The 20,037-nt window shown below is 44.1% G+C and overlaps 1 protein-coding gene across 1 annotated transcript in view; it reads right to left on the bottom strand.

Annotated features, from left to right (window-relative positions):
- Positions 1-2,060: 2,060 nt before the first annotated feature.
- LOC130476168 (multiple PDZ domain protein-like) overlaps positions 2,061-20,037 on the bottom strand; it is a 195,463-nt gene continuing 177,486 nt past the window's right edge. The window contains exons 43-48 of the mRNA XM_056848044.1: positions 19,994-20,037; positions 16,159-16,281; positions 13,565-13,669; positions 9,182-9,294; positions 3,073-3,196; positions 2,061-2,230 (exon numbers count right to left, since the gene is read on the bottom strand). Coding sequence (XP_056704022.1) covers positions 2,084-2,230; positions 3,073-3,196; positions 9,182-9,294; positions 13,565-13,669; positions 16,159-16,281; positions 19,994-20,037 — 656 coding nt within the window. The 3' untranslated portion in view covers positions 2,061-2,083. The remainder of the gene's footprint in view (positions 2,231-3,072; positions 3,197-9,181; positions 9,295-13,564; positions 13,670-16,158; positions 16,282-19,993) is intronic.

Below are 20,037 nucleotides of genomic sequence, written 5' to 3'. Positions count from 1 at the left end.
GAAATTCTTCACCACATTTTTAGCAAACATTTTTACTATGAAAAAGAGGGTAGGGAACAGGTTCTGCAAGATCCCCAAGCCTTTTATTTTGTGGGCTGGTTCACTGCCATTCATAGCTCAGTTTAGGGCCATTTTTTTACTTACTTCCTAGTTAAAATGATAGCACTACAAACCACTCAAATTTCTGTGTCAGAGAGGGTAAACAAAGCTAGTTCTAAGTAAGAGAAGTATTTCCTGACTTGGTGTTGTCCTTACTTTGAAGCAGCTTGATATTCGTTTAGTAAGGCTTGTAATGGAGTGTTGCTGCCACTGTCTAAATGATGATACATATGGAGGAGGCAGCCATTACCAGAGAGAGTAGACACCACTGTGCTGGATGGACAAATGGACTAACTAGGTATAAGACAGCTTTGTATGTTAATGCTTATGCAGTGACAATGTACAGTGTAGCAGCTTCTCTATCCTCCTTAGGAGATATCAGCATCAGACCCCACTTGTATTCTGTATGTTTATTTTGTTTCTTCTTTGCCTTCCTAGTTCTGCTTGTTGGGTGTTGCTCCCACATAGATATGTCTTACTCATTGGGTTGGTTTACCTGGAACTGGAAATACACGATACTAAAATACAAAATGAAAAACAATCCCCTCCCCAACTAGGGCAATGACTGCAACAAGAGGCTTTCTGGTATTTGTCCAGACCAATTGCAAGAAAGCTTTAAAATATTTTCCCCAGTAGAGCAGTGATCAGGAATAGAAATTAAGCTGAGGTACAGCGTCACTGGCTAATTACAGAATATTCATGTAGACCACATTAAAAACAAAACAAAACAGCAGGCAGACAGATAGCCATCTGAATCCTCAGCTTAGCTGTGCCCTAGCAGTTTTCCTGTTCCCCACAGCTGGTGGTGGCAATTTGGTTGTCTTTGACATCTGCCTTGAAAAAACACAAGGGTTTTTGGGTAGGCATGCTGTAACTACAGCAGAATTTTGCACATGTACATCTTGCCTGAAGATGGCTACAGTTCCAATACTTGCTATTTCCAGTTAGAGTATCTTAGACAACAGGATTAAGATTTAGGGAAGTCCTGGTCAGATGTCCTGGAAAACCTTGAAGTTCTCTATTGGAAGAAGTGATGACGTAGGCTTTTGAAAAAAACAACAGCACTATATGCTTCTGTTTTCAGGGTACCCAAATAATAATGTGAACAGGTGCTTTTATTACCTTTGCCTTTATATTTGCATTCTGAAATTAAATGCAACCACATTACCATTTTCTTTCTCTACAGCCATGCATTTTCAAAAATCAAACTGAGTTGGATTCTACATCTATTTCTGCCAGCACATAAATCAGTGGGAGGGGGAAAGCAATTCTTGTTGATTCCCTTTCTGCAGATCCCCACATTGTACCCCTTGTGGAGGAGGGAGGGGGCGGCGTCTCCAGTGCCCATAACACTGGACCCCCCCATAGACTTTAGTGGTGAGAACTTTCAATCAGCCTACTTTCGCTACATAGATGCAAACCTGTGGAAGTAGGCTGATTGAAAGTTCCCACAATAGCAAACAAAGGGGATTTTTTGCAAAGCTCCTGTGGGGGCATTTTTGGGGGTAGAGGTCCCAAATTTTCAGGGTAGCTTTCAGGGACTCTCCCTGAACGAACCCCAAAGTTTGGTGAAGACTGGGTCAGGGGGGTCCAGTGTTATGGGCTCCAGAGAGGTCGCCCCCTCCCTACTCCATAGACAAGCATTAGCCGATTAGCGAACGAACAGAGAATCTGACTCTTACCTTCCTGCTTGTGTATGGAGGCGGTAGGGGGTGACCTCTTCCTGAACCCATAACTTCGGATCCCGACCCAATCTTTACCAAACTTGGAGGTTCTTGCAAGGAGAGTCCCTGCAAGTTTGGGGGCTCTACCTCAAAAAATGCCCCCCTGGGCCGAATTTTTTTGGGAAACTCGAAAATAAACTGAATTCCCATATTTACCAGAATAGGGATTCAGCATATTTCGGTTTCATGAAAAAAATCGGGCCCAATAAACCCAAACCCGAATTTTACCGTTGTTAACCCTAAATCTTTGGATAGAGAGTTCAGGAGAGAACAGTGAGCGTGACAGTTCCTTTTGTCCTTTTTAGAATAGCCACAGCTTCTTCATGAGTGACCCCTTCCAAACTCTGCCCATTGACAGCAATGATCTGATCCCCTCTCTTCAGACGTCCATCTTCTGCTGCTGCACCCTGCAATGACAAAGTAACCAAGTATTGGCTCACAGAGGAGTTTGCTAGAGCACTTTGTCTGGAAGCTGACAAAAAAGGGAGTCACCAGTAGTGTCATTCTAAGCCTAGGTATCACTGGGCTTAGAAGAGCGGAATTCTGTTTATGACTGCACTACAGGTAGCCTAGATGGACTCTAAAAGGAATTTCCCCCCCTATAATTAATAAGCTAAGATGTTAAATGGGCCACTATTGTACAAGTGCTGCTTCTGAGCATCCGGGGCCTCCCAAATGGTCAGAGAACACATGCCACAACACTATTAAAATTAAGTAGATCTCACGCAATCGCTGTCTTGATGGAAGACTGTCTATAAATCTACCAAAGGATAAATGGAATGTGTATAATAACACCTCAGAAGTTGAAATTAGCTCCATGGGGGAGGGAATATACTGTGATCGTATGTCTTTTCCCTCCCTACCACAGCTTGAGAGGAGTGTTTTCAATCATTGAAGTCTTCTCCCCCAGAGACTCTTCCCCAGTTTTCAAAGCAGTTGCATGACGATGCTAACCAGCTTTTTTTGGGTTTTTGTTTTTAGGATGAGAACTTCCTCATCAATCTCTCCTATGCTGTGTGGCTTGATCCCAGGTTGATACAATGAAATTTAATATCATCATCACTTTTCCTTTCAACTTTTCCTTTCAGCTTCAGGACTCCAAGGCAATGAACATTAAACTTTTCAGAGTTTAAAAAGCAGCTTATATATAATTTAAAGGACAGCAGGATTGCTTTAGTGAAAGATCAGAGACCTGCTTCCGAAATTCTAATATGAAATACTAATAATATTATTCCAAACTGACACGTACCTTTGCAAATACTGTCTTAACATAAATGGGCAGATCCCCATGAGGGCTTCCATAACCTCCCACAATACTAAAGCCCAACCCATCAGGTCCTCGATCCAGAGTGATGGTTTTATACTGCGGAGGCCTGTAATACAAGAAAGAAAACAAAGTTGAACTTACCTGTAACCGTTGTTCATCTAGTGGTCTTCTGTGCAGTCCCACATTGGGACTGCACATGCACTGGCCAGCCATGGATAGAGATTTTCAGCTTCTAGAAAGATCGGCAACACAGAGGGCTCCCCCTCCCCTTCACTCATGCAACCTTCCCACCCAAACGGTCACATGACGAAGGGGGAGGGAGCGCTTCTCCCTCAGTTCTCCAACCTGCTGCCATGGAACCGTCTCCAGAGATGTCGGGGAGATGTCCCACAGCGGGCAAGGAGGGAGGGATGTGTGCCTGCACAGAAGGCCACAAGATGAACAACAGTTACAGGTAAGTGCAACTTTGTTTTCATCGGCGTGGCTTCTGTGCAGTTCCACATTGGGAGAGTAGCAAGCTCACATACCAGGATGGTGGGTGTGGGACAAGTCACTGAAAAAATGATTGCAGAACAGCTCGTCCCACAGCTGCTTCCTTGCTGGAGTCCACATCAATTGCATAGTGTTTAATGAACGTCGACGGTGTGGACCAGATTGCCGCCCAACCGATGTCTTTGAGGTCCATTCTGGAACCGAAGGCGGTGGAAGCAGCATAGGCTCTGAAAGAATGCGCCTTGATCATCGGTGGACAGTCAAAATGTATATTCTCGTAGGCCAGTCTAATAGCCGAGGAAATCCATCTAGACAAAGTCTGGGGTGTAGCACGCTGGCCTTTATGCTGACCACAAAAACAGATAAATAAATTGTTATCCACCCTGAAGTCAGCTGTCCTTCTTAAATAAAACAAGAGAGCCCTACACACATCCAAGGAGCGTAAGGCTCTGTCTGCATCCGACTTGGGATCTGGGAAAAAACAGGGAGGACAATGTCCTGGGACTGGTGGAATGGTGATACAACCTTGGGGAGAAAAGTGAGGCTCGGTCAGAGGACCACACGGTCCGCGTGAAACTTAGTAAAAGGAGGCTGGTAGCAGAGCGCAGCCAAGTTGCTCACTCTCCTGGCCGAAGTAAGAGCCACCAAAAATGCTGTCTTGTAGGATAAAGAGCCAAGTCACATGTGGCAATAGGCTCAAAGGGTGTCTCATCAACTGGGCTAGCACCAAGAATAGGCTCCACTGGGGAATAGGTGGAGTCACAGGGGGGTAAAGGTTAACTAAACCCTTTAAAAACTTCTTTGCATGTGGGTGAGAAAACACAGTACCCGAGTCCAAATTGATATGAAAGGCTGAAATTGCTGACAAGTGAACTTTAATCGAGGAATTTGAAACTCCAGCTTCCTTAAGGGACAACAAATAATCAAAGATATTAGACAGGGAACACTTATCAGGGATGAGCCCTCTACTCGTGGCCCAAACAGTAAAACGTTTCCACTTTAGAGGCTTCCGACTTTCTAGTGGAGGGCTTAAGGGAATGGAGCAGGATCTCCGTCACCCTATCAGACCAGTCGTTTAAGCCTGTATCCTCCACGCTGCTAGATGCAGCGATTGCATGTTGGTTAGGTTGCAGGCATTCCCCAAGAGCAGATAGTTGTTTGGCAGAAACAGTACATAGTTCCCCTTGGCCAGAATCATGAGAGCCGCAAACCAGGTCTTCCTGGCCCAATAAGGGGCAATTAGAATACAGTTGGACCTGTCCGACTTTATCTTGGCTCTGTTCAATAGGGGGAACATAAGGAACATATAAAAGAGAGCTCCCGACCACTGCAGTTGGAACACGTCCCCCATCGAACCTGGGCCTATGGCCGCTCTGGAGCAAAAACTCCAGCAGACTGTGTTGCCGTGAGTCACAAAAAGGTCTATGTGGGGTGTGCCCCACATGTTGAAAATTGGGTGAAGATAAGCCTGGTTTATACACCACTTGTGAATATCATTCATGCGACAACTGAGGGCATCTGCTAGAACTTTGCTTTTTCTGGCAATATAGGCTTTTTCCTTAGCCAGATTTAATGTATTACTGTCAGCTTATTAACTGGTTGTTATCTTGGTGTTCCCCTTTCTGATAGATTGTGCCCTTGCTCCAACGAAGAGGTTGAAACTATCCAACATGTTTTCTTTCTGTGCCCCTTCTATCAAACGTTATGTTTTAAATTTTTAAATCCTATCTTGACTCAGATTGAGGAATTTCCTAATTATTTAATGGTTCTCACTCTTCTTAACAATCAGGACCCTAATATTATTGAAACCGTGGCTAACTTTTTTGTTGGTATGATTGCAATCCGTTCTGCCTTATAACAGCTTTTCTATGTGTTTAACTGTATTTAGCGAAATGTTTTTTATGCCAATAAAGGTACCTGAACTGAAAGTATCATTCATGCGACGACAGAGGGCATCTGCTAGAACATTGCTTTTTCTGGCAATATGAATTGGTGACATGATGAGATGTGGCCCACTCCCAGATCCTGACAGCCTCCATGCACACAGAAATGGACCCTGTGCCCCCGTTTGTTTATATAATATTGAGCAGTCATGCTGTCTGTGGTAACTTGCGCCAGATGACCTTCCACGGTCCCTGCAAAGGAACAGAGAGCAAGTCTAATAGCACGTAAGTCAAGTAAGTTAAGATGTAGGGCAGACTCAGCATCCGATTAAACCCCTTGTGCTTGGAGGTCTCCACAGTGGACACCCCAACCCGACAAGGATGCATTGGTAAAAAGGTGTATCTGGGGGCTAGGTGTGTGAAACGGTATCCCCTCAGAAAGATTAGACTCCAAAGACCACCACTGGAGGGACTTAATTACAGATCTGGGTATAGACAGCTTTTTATGCTGCGGGTTGATATTCAACCGAAAAGAGCACAAAAACTAGTTTCGCAATGAACGCATGTGCAAGCGAGCAAAGAGCACCACAACAGTTGTCGAGGCCATAAGGCTTAACAATTTCTGTACTCTAATGGCTCTGTGGTACCAATTGGTAGAAAACAAATGTACCCATTTCTGGATGGACCTAATGAATTGAACTGGAAGGTAGGCCCTGGCCCAGACCGAGTTCCAAAGGGCATCAATAAACTCAAGAGACCTGACTGGACACAATTGGGATTTGGAGTAATTAACCAAGAGGCCCAGGCTATCAAGGGTGGACATAATGATAGCCACATGCTCTAGTAATCCTGTTCCACAGCGAGCATTGATAGTGCGCCATAACTGCCAAGAAATTAGAGATTCTCAAGGCAATGGCACTGGAGGGATAGACTTTTCGGCCTAGGGAATCCTAGGCCTTCCCTATTCTGAGGGGAGGAATGTACACCTGACCTATACTTCCTGGTCAGTGCCTCAATCACCATAGAGTTGGGTGGGGGATGGTGATATACAAGTTTGCCCCCTTCACGCCTTATCTTATAAAGGTTCTCAACCTTTTTATTCGAGGAAACCACCGACGCTGGTTTCACCCAATTAGGATTTGCAATATCGAGAATACTTTTAATCATAAGGAGGGCTACAGAACCCACGTCTGGGGCATGCAGAATGTCCATAATAGTGTCCACAGGACCAGAATCATCAGCCCAATAGTCAATGTTCAAAGCTCTTCCCATACAAATAAGTTGCTCGGCATACAATTTAACATCCCCTGTGGGGAAGATGGGTTTCGTGTCCCCCACCACAACATCAGGGGAGGGCTGAGAGGCCTGCAACTCGACATCAGATTCCTGCAAAAGACCCCTGTCAGAGTCTGAGTGTGCTGGCTTTCTCACAGGCAAAAGGAAACGTCTCGGCAGAACAGCAGAAGACTGGTCTCGAGGAGGCTCGGCAGAAGAGGAGCTATCTCGGCGCCAAAGGCTATAGGGAGAACACCGGTGCCGGTGACATGAACAAGGCAAACGACTCCGATGAGAGTGCTGGTAATCCCAGCACCAACAGAGAGCGGGAGGTGAATGACTCCGGCGATCCCACCGTCGGCTTCTGGATGTGGAACCTTCGTCATCGCCTGAAGAGTAAAACAAGTAGCTCCTCCATGAGCGGGACCTCCTCCCTGGAGAGCGACATCGAGGAGGATAGTGACAGTCCAGCGAGTCATGGTGGCGTCTTTCCCAACGTCGAGAAGATGAACGCTCCTCGCAGCCAGTGCGCCGATCCCGGTGCCGAGAGGATGAACACTCCTCGTGGTCAATGCGCCAATCCGGGTGACAAGAGGACGAACACTCCTCGTGGTCAAAGGTAGGTGATTTGCACCTGCGATGTTCTCGGCGCCAAGACAATGAATGCCACTCAAGGTCAAGAGTGGAAGATCCCCGGGGCGATGGAGGTCGCCGAACCTCGACTCAGGTGAGGGTCCCAGGAAAATCATGCTGTCAAGGGATCCCTGGAGAGTCATGACATCGAGCTTCAGCAACATTAAAAAGCTGTGGAAATTCATGGCGTCGAGGTTCCTCTTGGCCGAGATCTTGTTGGGAAGGAATGATGTCTTGGTAGAGGCCCATAAGTTGATCAATAGGAAGATGCCGCCCAACCGGGCTCACACTCCTCGACTTCGAGCGGGTTCCATGCGGGGAATCCAAGATCTTATGCAGAGGCGAATCATCCAATACAATTGGCGATGGCGTTCCCTGCCGCTGTGTGGCATCCTGCTGCTGCGGGGAAGTGTCCTGTTGTGGGGAATGGCGCCGAGGGGACTTGGATGAGGAACGATGACGAACCAACTCCCTAGACGTCAAAGACGTCTACATCGAAGACTTAGAAGATGCTGACTTCGAAGATTTGGTCTTCTTGGAAGATTTAGGCAATTTGGATTTACCTTTTGACTTGTCCGAAGCTTTCTGGTGAAGTTTTTTCTCTACTGGAACTGAAAGGGACTGTGTCGTTGCAGAAGAAGACTCCCCTGTGAGAACTGAGGGGTCCGGGACCGAAACTGCCGAAAGCAGGCATTTAGAGGGCCCGGCAAGAGGGTCCGGTCTAAGGGATTCCTTGTACAAATGGGCCTTTAGCCACGAAGAGCAGACCCCTCTCCAAGGCACAAAAGGCAGTCTGAATGGCCATCATTTTGGCCATTTTCGTGCAGCACGTACGGCAATTCTTGAATAAAGGGACTTTTTCACCCTTCTTGGTCTCCATGCTAAGAACAGTGAGGTAAATTGAAGAGCCGACAGAAGCACGTTCTCCCACCGTGGCGGCAGAAAGAGAACTCAGGGAGGAGGGCTCCCTCCCCCTTCGTCATGTGATCGTTTGGGCGGGAAAGTCACATGAGCGAAGGGGAGTGGGAGCGCTCCGTGTTGCCAATCTTTCTAGAAGCTGACAGTCTCTAACCGTGACTGGCCTGCGCATGCGCAGTCCCAGTGTAGACCGCACAGAAGCCACGCTGATGAAACTGTTCTTCCTATGTGTTCAAAGTCTACCACAATCATTTAAAAAGCCTTAATTATTAACATACCAAATAGGCATTTAAACATAAAAGCATATGGGTGCTCAAACACTACAGTTCCACTAAGCATCTGAAACAGTTCGGTTAACCAGCTCAATTCAAACAGTCTTGTGCTATCTTTGTCTTCAATCAATATAAATTTATTTTTCCATAGCCTAAAGGGGAGAAGGGTTGGGTCTCCTTCCAACTACAAGTTGAAAGCACTTACAACTGCAAGTAAAATATTTTTCCCAGCATAGCAAATATTTCTTTTATTTATACCCTGTACTCCCAGTACAATTCTCTTGAGTTACCTTCCATGTAAAATACTTATCAACATGACTAGCTGCTCTCGAGTGTGTGTATGTGTGTGGGTATTCACTGGAAAATGGTTAAAAGGAAAACGTTAACCCCAACCCTCCCAGGACTGTAGTCCCAATTTTGTCCTTCCACCTTCCCAGTAGAGATGGGAGAACTGATCATGACTCTCACATGTACCCCTCACTGCAGAAATTACAGCTAAATTGAACAGTCACTTTGTTCTGTGCAGATTTTGAATAGATTATCTTACAGTGGTTCTAGCAGTAATCACACCTGAACAGACGCAAGGTTAAGATTCTAAATGGGAATATGGATACTCACCCCAAATCATCCTGGAAGCTGTTGCTTGATGTCAGTCCAGCAAATGAAAGACTAGAAGGTGGTGGATCTTGCTGCTGGCCAGTTATGACACTGACATCTCCACCAGCTACCACCTGCGGATTCATTTTAAATATAAAGGAAGTGAGTAAACGGATTATCATATCCTTAGTAAAAGACAAAACATTTATACAATCTGAAGAGAAACCAGATTATCATATGAAACAGCATGCTGAGAACAGTAGCATAATCCCAAGAGCTCTTTCAAACATTACAAAGAAAGAAGGGAGATGGAGGAGGTCATGGAATGCTAGTGGCTTGTGCTTCCAATTTTCGCACTTGTTTTTTGTAACATCCAAAGCTGTGACTTGTGCATCTCTCCCACAGTGAGATGCATGACTTTCAGATACATGTGTATGAAAAGGGTGGAAGTCCCTACTTCAGATGTTGATCAAGGCTTTCACATGTAAATTATGCAAAATGCAGAAATATCTATTTCCTTATAGAACAAACAATATAAAACTGGAGAGGGGAGGGGGGAGACCAGTGATGTTTCACAAACCAGATTAATTGTGGCTCTCAAGCCAGACCAATAGCGTCTTGCTTTAGACACCAGCAGGGAAAGCAGGAGCAAGACATACAAAGGTCATTAACACATGGGCTATTTGTCTTGCGATTGTGCCTCAAATGTAGCAAATCTCCGCAGTCCATACGCATGATTGTGTTTTGTCTGCGTGTCCTACCTATCTTTTGTGTGAATTTCACATGGGATTTCCAAGTCCTGTTTTGTCCTGAAATTGATTCCACTTTCACTATATTTCCAATATATGGCCATGCGTGTCAGCACGTGGCATACCCGGCACAACTTTCCTTTCATCACAACATGCCTCTTCCACATTTTTTTCCCTTTTTCTGTCCAGCAGGAATGGCCGCCTTTTCGGCCAGTTTCCACCATCGCCTCTCGCTCATCCTCACGTACTTATCTTTTTCATTAGTTCAGTAATGTGGGTATACCAGCGGCCCTATGTAATGAATACATGGCTCTAGCCAGTCTATCTATCATTGCTAGTTAAAAAAGCCTGCTTAATATAATGACGTTAAAACATGTTGTTTTGCCTTTCCCTTTATCTCCCCCTAATCTCAATTGCCATCCACCCCCCATGCAGCATTTTATTGGTATCGTGGCATGTTTTTCAGAAATTAGAAAGTGTGGCCGCGCATTGCCATTGGATGGTGTGTTGCAATGATGTGAAGGGGACATAAGGGCATAGCGGATTGAAAGCCATTCAGCAGCTGTGCCATAAAAAGTAACATTCGCCTGAGATGGAGTGGCCTGGTGGGTGGCATTGCTCGCCCACCCACAACCTCGCAAACATGATTCGCTTTAAAGCCCAGCTGCCTCTAATGGAGCATAAAATGGCCGCTCGTCTTAATCAGGTCAAAATTCCCATGTGGGGTTTAGGGGGGTGGCTTTGGTGGGTGGCAAGTGACAACAACCTGACAAAAACAGCCAATCAATAGGAAGGTGGCACGCCAGAAGGTAATTTTTTTTTTTTGGTTGAGATGATGGTATACCGGCATACTAGTGTCTTAGCAAAAAAAAAAAAAATTGGGGGAAAAAGTTGAAAACAGTGAAGGGGGGGGGACATGCGCCGTTTAGCCAACTCTCTTTTCACCCACAGCCAATCCTACATGAGTGACGAAAATGACAAAAATGACGGAGACCCCGGCGGCCACTCCCCTAGTATCCCACTTTAACTTGGTGGGTCACATGCATGGGAGCCTCCTTCAGGTTCCCGTCTTGGACATGGTTTGGAATAGATAACTTTAAGCATCTGTGACTTCTCTTGTTCATTCCATGAAATGCACCTCTAGACTGTATAATTCTAGAAGATCCCCTTAAACATGGTTCTGATCATTTTCTTGTTTGGGTGAAGACAGATTTGTTTGTGTGTTCTGGGTGGTTTACTGCCATCAGAACTTTGAGAGAGTACTCTGCTAGACTGAGTACAGATACTCTCGCAAACAAAGACTGGTGTTTTCTGCTGTCAAGTTTCCTCACTTTCCAGGACTTCTCAAATCATTCATATATTCAGAATACAGTGCTGATTTACTCTGGCCTTCAGGAGGACTGTTTGCCTTTTCCAAAAAAAAAAAAAAAATCAAGTGTTTTGGATATTTATCTAATTAAAACGTCCCTTTCTTCTTTTGGTGAAGGGGAGGAGCTTCTTGAATTTAAGCCAGTCAATATTTTGCTATGATCAAGAACAAGAAGTGTGACACACAGTCCAGATCTCTCTCTCTTAGAGTTCAGCCAATGAGAGCCAACAGAATGCTGAGGGAAGGCTGACAGTTGGCAGTTAGGACAGTTAGAGCAGAAAGAGCTGTGTGAGAGGAAGAGGGGATTCCTTTCCTTTATTTCTGTTCTTTATGCTTGCAGACCAACAGGTCATGAGCAAAGCAAATTTAATAAATTCAGTAATACAGAAATAACCAAACATACAGAAATACCAAATCTAAGGTATACAGTTAAAAGGAAGTATCATTAAAAGCTGTAGATAAAATTTTTGCCACGGCGAGGGTTACACTAGGATCAGTATAAGCCAATAGCTTTGCAACTATCTCTTGCTTCAGGGTAGGTCCCCACTTCTGGATGTATACTGTGATCCATTTATCTCTGGCAAGATCATACTTTTTACAATCAATTAAAAAATGCCAAACAGGGTCCAAATCCCCTGATTTACAATAACAAAATCATTCAGAAAAGGGGATCCCTGAAAACTTCCCTGCTAACTCCCCCAATGGCAGTGCATTTAATCTGGCCTGGGACAAAAGTATTCTATATTTGGGGACAGTTAAAAATTTACAATAAGCAGGTAGGATCCTTGGAATGGGGAGGCCCAGATAGTACATCAACTAATTTTTGCCATGAACTCTGAAAGCCATCTTTAGCAAGTAAATGCAAATAGCACCCCTCTGAAGAACAAATAATTTTTAATGTAACAGTCAATGTTGCAACCCAAGCTTTAGCTTCCAAAGATCGTTCCACAAATTTCAAATGAATTGCTGTACCAGAAATACATGTTGACAAGTTGGAAAAGCAGCATAAAAAAGAAATTAAGCAGGAATCATACTTTTCATTAACTTTGGCAATAACCAAAGGTACATCAAATAATAACGGGGCTACCTTAGCCTTAAACGCCTGGATAGTAGCTGGTATATACTGTAATTGCCTCCTGAGGTCCGAAAGAATCTCAGGAAGGCTGCTAAGTGCACAGATGCTAGCTTCATGGCAGCAGTCATATAGCCTATCCAGGACATGTGATAAGAAAAAAAAATCCCCAGATAGCAGAATTTATTAAATTGCTGGAAGAGGGGATTGAATGAAAAGAGCTTGAGTCAGAAGCTGGCTGTAAGAAAGACAGTTTGTAACTGAGAGGACTGGAAGAATAAAGAGAGGCATCAAAAATTCAGGTGTTGAAAATGATTATAACCATGTACCTATAGAACTCCAACATTGTTTAAAAGTTTTGAATAAAAGTTAAACTGCTTTTTGTTCATCCCTGCTGACTGAAAGCAAATTGCCTTAAGGGAAGAAACTACAAGCAAAAACCGATTAGTCCTTGGTATGTGTATGTATATGCATGTATGTACGTAAGAGAATGGTGGCAGCCTGAAAGGGAAGCAGTATTTATTTCCCTAACTCAACAGATTAGGGAAATAGCTGGGTGAGGAGTGGTTAAAAAGAAAAAGTGGGCTGCCCTGTCTGGTCATGGAAAAAGAGCGGGGACCTGATGTGTATAAGGATCAGGACTCTCATAAAAATAAATAGGGACAAGACAGGTGGCATCTGTGACTGCCTAATCTACCTGCGTCTCTTGAGTCTGAGAGGGGTTGCTTTTGGGTAGGGGTCACAATGAGTTTCTACTGAACTCAGCAAGAGAAGACAGAAAGCCAACTTCGGGTGAATGAAACTGCACAGCTGACTCACCACTGCATACATCTGGATGCACCCTTAATAGATTACCCTGTATGTAATACAAAAGCTAACCACGAAGAAAATGACTATGAAGCTAATGGGTCGAATTTGTAAAGCTTCTCTTTGTACCTCTGGTTTTTCGAACGTCTGATCATGTTAGGATCTCTGGGTGGCAGTGGAACTCATTTCCAACTTTCAGGCTGCATGTCTGTGAAGATTCATTGTATTTATTTCCTCACTTATTTCATTTAGGCTTCAGTAACTGAAACCCAAATATATATGTATTTGTATGTGTCTAAATTGCAGCCACTGAAATTAAAATCTTCTCCAACATTAGTAGTCTTGAAAACAAAGCAGGAATCTAAGTTTTGAAAAGTGCTTCAGGCAAAACCTTATTTTATTTTTACCTGTATTTCAATAGTGCCCAAAGTATTTTTTAGCAAGCTGACAGCCTGGGAATGAGTCATGCCTTCTGTGGATGTTCCAGAAATGCTAACAATCCTATCCCCAACCTGGAATATTAACAAGCATATCAGTATTATTACAAGGTAACACTTCAAGGACACTAGTGAAGAAGGACTTTGATATCTGTCTGCATTACAACGCAGGATTCAAACTACTTCTTTAGCACAAGCAAAGCATCACAGTTTCATTTATACCCACAGAGAAGTTCCATTTCATGTTTCCCTGCACTGAATAAGCAGTGATAACTGCACTGCTATGTCTATACCATTACAAAGGAAGTCTCAAAGACTTGCTCTTCCCGTGATCCTTCTACCATGGGAGTTCCAGGGGGTATATTGTAGAGACTGACAAACAATCCAAGGGACAGAGCCATGGAGGAATCCTCTTAACTGCTGAGTGATCTCATCTGGCCATCTTGTTGCTCCTCTCAAGATGCGTACAAAGAGAGGCAGAAGGCACCCTTGCTCCCTACACATGCACTCTAGCAACAGGCCCATTCAAAAAGCAGCAAAATAGAAAAAAAATCTCCGATGTGACCCATCAAGTGTGGGTCTCTGATCCATGTGAGGGCCCCGACCCATGGATTGAAGACCAATGCAGCATCTGGCAGAGACATCCTTAGAATCTAAATACAATAACTAAACAAATACATCCAAGAGGCAAATAAAAGCTCTGGGAGCACAATTGATGTCACATAAATGGCATTGGAGAGGGGTGTAAATCTTTCATTGCTAAAAAAATCACACACACACCCCGGAGTTGCTAGTAAGCTTGAAAATCTTGGCTTAATTCAAAGTGCTGGTGCTTACCCTTCAAGAGTTTCATGGCCTGGGTCAAACATTTCTAAGACTGCTTCACCCTTATGCTCTTTAAGATCTTCTACTCAAGCTCTGCTCCAAGTATCCTCACTATGTGCAGTGAAATCCTCAGTTGCTGAAAACAGAACCTTTAGTCTTTTTAAAAGTTACAAGACCCCTTTATTTACAATAGACTTAGTGTCGTGCTTTGCCTTCCTTACCCTGCTGGCCAGGAGGTCCACTGTGATGTCTCCCCTTCAGAAGCATCCCTCAAGCCTCAGAACGAGAGGGAAGGGGGTTGCATCATCTGATTCCTCCCTCTCTCAGCTGGTCAAGCACCCACCACAGCCAGGGTGTGTCAGCTTTTTTCCTCTCCCTGGCCTTCACAGGATAACTGCCTTATATTCCCTCTATCCCATTCATCAACCCCTTCTGATCCTCCTCTCCCACTCAGCCTGTCTTCTGATTCAGCGTAACCAGCTGCTGCCTTCCCTTGCCAGACTGCTCCTACTTCTGAGGAGCCTGGCCAAGCCCCGCCAGTCCACACCCTCCCCACCTGGGCTGGTGTCTCCCAACAAGGAGGGCGGAGAAGACGGCTGCACCTCTAGCGCAACATGTCGGGCAGCCTCTTCCTGAGACTGGCTGATTCCCTGGGAGCTCTGCTCTGGCCTCAGGTCGCAGCCCGATGACGTCATCTGTTTGGCCCGAGCTGGCAATGTGGTCTCCCTCGTTGTCCCAGCCCTCGGGTGAGCAACTGGGGTTCTGGCTATGGTGGGGGTCATTGTGAGGCATTCCATGTGCTCTGAAGGTGGAAGGGTCGTTGTCCAGGTAAGCCTGGAGAGAGGGGACTTGGAGGGAGGTAGTCCGGGTGGCGTCCCTACATTTGGACACTTAGATAGCTGTTGTGATAGTCTAAGTTTTATTTTATTTTATATTAAATTATGGCTTTATATTGCTTTATTGAATTTCCAACTAAGGAGGAGATGGCGTTCTGCTCCCACTGAAATCATGGCCAGAACCATGTTTGTTTGGGGTGGGGGTGAGTGGAAGCATTTCTGAGTAGGCCTACAACTTGCTGCTCTCCAGTGGGCCTGGAGGCTTGATCTGAAAGCACACTGACATCACTGAAGGAAAAATTCTTTTATTTTTCACTTTATGCTGCTGTTGGCAATGCAACAGGGATCTAATGCAGCACCACATTCCATGGGGGAAGGTTTTGGATTCAGTGAGAGGTATGCTAAAGGACCCTAGCCCTTGCTAAATCAGAGATCGATGGGAATCTTGAGCTGTTCTGAATGCCCCACTTCCATCCCAATGCCTGAGGTCTCTGATCAGGTGAGAATGACTTTCAGGAGATCTACCTTACCCTGGGAATGAATGTGATGCAGCAGGCAAGCAGTAAGGAAAAAAGCAGTGGACTCACAGAACAGAATGAATTGCAGAAGCAATGTATTTTGCTCTCTACAAAAACTCTGTGCAGCATAACAGACTTGTTCAGCCTTAACTGCTCTTATGGGAGCTCTCAGCCATCTTCATGCAGAGAGCTGAGGTCTGCACCTGCAATATTAGGTGTGCTGCACCCAGGTCTATCCCTATTTGTAAACTGCTCTGAGCCTAGGAAAGGCAGCACCTAAACAGCTTACATAAATGAATTATCAGAGGAAGATGACATTTCGTTACATGATTAACATGATGTCCATTCAAACACTTTGTTGTAATTTTTAACACTCTCTTCTTACCCTCAGTTTCTGAGTCTGGGCTGCAACTCCATTTGGGTGCATCATTGCTATGAAGATAGGAACATCACCAAGAGGGCTTTCTACTCCTCCAGCAATGCTAATTCCCAAGGAGTCTGAAGGGCCCTGTTACAACAAATTTAAGAAAGCAAACAACAAAAAGAAAGTTATATTCTCTCTGTCCAATATTAAACTATCGGAGCTTTTGGGAAAAATCAATATCTGGCTGGTGAACCTGGGGACATAAACCAGACTCACAGTGTGTGTTGTGTGTGTTAAGTGCCATGAAGTCACTTCTGACTTAAGGCGACCCTATGAATTCATGTCTTCCAAAACAGCCTAGTATTAACAGCCTTGCTCATGTCTTGCAAACTGAGGGCCATTGCTTCCTTTATAGAGTCAATCCATCTCTTGCTGCATCTTCCACTTTTGCTGCTGCCTTCAACTTTTTCTAGCCTTATTGTCTTTTCCAGTGAGTCTTCTTTATTTGTGTTTTTGGTGGTCCCTGGTATCCATATAACTCTCCTCCAATACCACTAAGCCCCTCTTATCAGAGGGCTCAGTGTGTACAAAATGCAATTAGTGTTTCTCTGCATAACATAGACACTTAAAATCATCTACTGTGTCCAAGATTATTATTCTTAGGTTTAAGGCTATACTCTTCATACTACAACTGCACCTAGTGGGAAACCTAGTTCACAAACCTAAAAGGGATGCTGATCTTACTTCAAATGCTCACAGTCTAAGTGAGACAACGAAAAAGAAAAAAATACAAGACATAAGCGGTGTCATCAACCAGTGTAATAAGCATTTTTAACAATATTGCATCTCTTTTGGTACATTGATGGAAAGAGACATAATTCATTTGATGGTGGAAAATGCCGTCAAGTCACAGCTAGCTTGTGGTAACCCCCTAGGGGTTCCAAGGCAAGAGACGCTTGGAAGTGGTTTGCCATTGCCTGCTTCCATGTGGGCTGAGAGAGTTCTGAGAGAACTGTGACTGGCCCAAGGTCGCCCAGCAGGCTGCATGTGGAGGAGTGGGGAATTGAACCCGGTTCTCCAGAGTAGAGTCTGCCGCTCTTAAGCACTACACCATTCTGGCTTTCTGTCCATTCACAAGACAGGAATTCCAAACATATTAACACTGAATATTGTCGAAGGCTTTCACGGTCAGAGTTCATTGGTTCTCGTAGGTTATCTGGGCTGTGTAACAGTGGTCTTTGTATTTTCTTTCCTGACGTTTCGCCAGCAGCTGTGGTCGGCATCTTCAGAGGAGTAACACTGAAGGACAGTGTCTCATATTAACACTGACATAGCTATAGAAATCATCAGGCAAATGAACTGTTCTTCACAAACATTAAACTTTAAAAAAAAAGAGAGAGAGCTGGGCCACGTTTCAGTTTTAGATGGTTTCCATTTTCTTTCTCAGTGGCCTAAACTTTTGAAACCATTCGATCAACACCAGAAAAGGAAGAACCACTATAAACATAAAAACAGCAGCTGCCATTCAAATGCCTTTTTCTTCTGGAAGTTAAAGTGCTACAGCTATATAAAGAAAACCATGCTCCTTCTAGTGTACTGTTACACTAACAATTTGAGATTACAGCATGAAACCAGAGTGTTTAGATTTACTTTTGTTCCACAGAACACAAGGTGGGGAAGGTGATTAATCATTCCTTTTGTTAAAATTAATAATTGAACAATCCCAGTCAATGTTTCTCCTGTTAAAAATATTATTTCAGACAAATAAAAACAAAACCACCCAGACTAAAAAAAAAACTCTTAAAAGTAACTTATATAACTGAAATAATGAAGATAGTTTCAGAGGCCTGCAGTAGAACAGCTAGATTTCAAGTCAGGTAGCACCTGAGAAACCAACAAGATTTTCAGGGTATAAGCTTTGACTTATACCCTGGAAATCTTGTTGGTCTCTAAGGTGCTACTGGACTTGAATCCAGATGAAATAATGAAGTAACTTCAGTAAAAGTTACATAACAAAACTTTCTGAATATCAAGCCAGTAACATCAGTATTAAACATCAGGTGAAGAACATCAGGTGAAGAGGAATAGGATACACTTGCCAGTCTGTATTATGTCAGAAAGTGGTTGCTGCTTCTTGTCCTATCCACTAAGCATCAGTAGACAAGACAAAAGTTTAAATGACAGGAGAGCCGATTTAGATAAAATATGTGAGAATCTTCCTAGCAAGGCCAGCAATCCAGATAGAGAAACTACACAAGAGGCCACGAACAGTGCAAACCTAAACAGAATTATACCCCTCAAAGCCAACTAACTTTAGTTGACCTAGAAGGATGTAATTCTGCCCAGGACTGCACTGGAAATCTCATTCCTTGGACAATCTGAAGGACAAGCTGGGCAGGTGCCCGTTGGAAGTGCTTTCAGTATATGGTATCCCTCTGAGCCTCGTGGCGCAGAGTGGTAAGCTGCAGTTCTGCAGTCCAAGCTCTGCTCACGACCTGAGTTAGATCCCGACAGAAGTTGGTTTCAGGTAGCCGGCTCAAGGTTGACTCAGCCTTCCATCCTTCCGAGGTTGGTAAAATGAGTACCCAGCTTGCTAGGGGTAAAGGGGAGATGACTGGGGAAGGCACTGGCAAACCACCCCGTAAAACAAAGTCTGCCTAGTAAACGTTGGCATGTGATGTCACCCCATGGGTCAAGAATGGCCCAGTGCTTGCACAGGGGACCTTTACCTTACCTTTATCCCATCTTAGGGAAGGAGCTGGCATAGATGATATACAAAGCACAACAATTTTATTTAGTTAATAACCACAGAAATTATGTTGAGAATGGGCCTTCTGGAATGTTGAAGATTTTATCATGCACCTGACACAGCAAAATATGAGACTATAGGCAATCATCTACTAAGTGAAAATGTACCATTAAAGTGGGTACAGAAAGTTTAAAAACCAAAAGAAACACACACACAAAGCGTAACTTTTTCACAATTACAAACCAACTAACAATTTCCCAGTCCCAGTGAAGTATATATATGTGCTGCATAGGTCCTCATGTATCAAATGGTAATGTGGGACAGTGCAGTGCTTTATAGCAGTTGAGAGATAAAAGAACTGCTATTGAATCTTTGGTGCCCGCAGAAATGCAAACTACTTCCTTATTCCATTGTAACACAGACTTAAAAAGTCTCAAAAGCTTACTACTCCATAAAGTTGTTTACCAGTCCACATATCTCTCCCACAGCTGAATGTTCCAGGGCAACTGGGTGGCAGGTTGGATGGCCTGACCAATTAATGTTTTTGAAGTGGCGAGGAGGGGGAAAGCACTTTTGTAAAATGGATTAACTATCACAAAATGTACATTGAGAATTTTTGCTATTTTAGAAAATAAATTTACCATATTTAACTGAAATGAAATAATCTAGTGAAGTGCTTTTAAATCATTAGCTTCATCACTAATAAAATCCCTGATTAAAGTCTTTTAATGAACAAACTAGACAGCCAGCATGGCATAGTGGTTAAGATGTCAGACTAAGACCTGAGAAACCCAGGTTCAAATCCACACTCGCGCCATGGAAGCTTGCTGGGTGACCCTGGGCCAGTCGTACACTCTCAGCCCTGACCCTGGATGGTAGACCTCCAAAGAATACCAGGGCCGTGACACGGAGGCAGGCAATGGCAAACCACCTGCGAACATCTCTTGCCTTGAAAGACCCCTATGGGGTCGCCACAAGTCAGCTGGGAATTGACGGGGGGAGGGAATGAACAAACTAGACTGACTGATTTAGGATGTAATCGTGCTTCTGTTGAGTAGCCAATATCAAACTATTTCCCGTTAGAAACTCTGAAAATGCTCATCTTACCTTTTTTATTTCAACTGTCCTTAGTCCTTGTATTTCAGATGCCA

This window comes from Euleptes europaea, chromosome 4 (assembly GCF_029931775.1).
Source record: "Euleptes europaea isolate rEulEur1 chromosome 4, rEulEur1.hap1, whole genome shotgun sequence".
In the NCBI taxonomy this organism is placed as follows: domain Eukaryota; kingdom Metazoa; phylum Chordata; class Lepidosauria; order Squamata; family Sphaerodactylidae; genus Euleptes; species Euleptes europaea.
The sequence above is the reverse complement of the archived record's forward strand: the minus strand, read 5'-3'. Positions and strand labels throughout refer to the sequence as shown.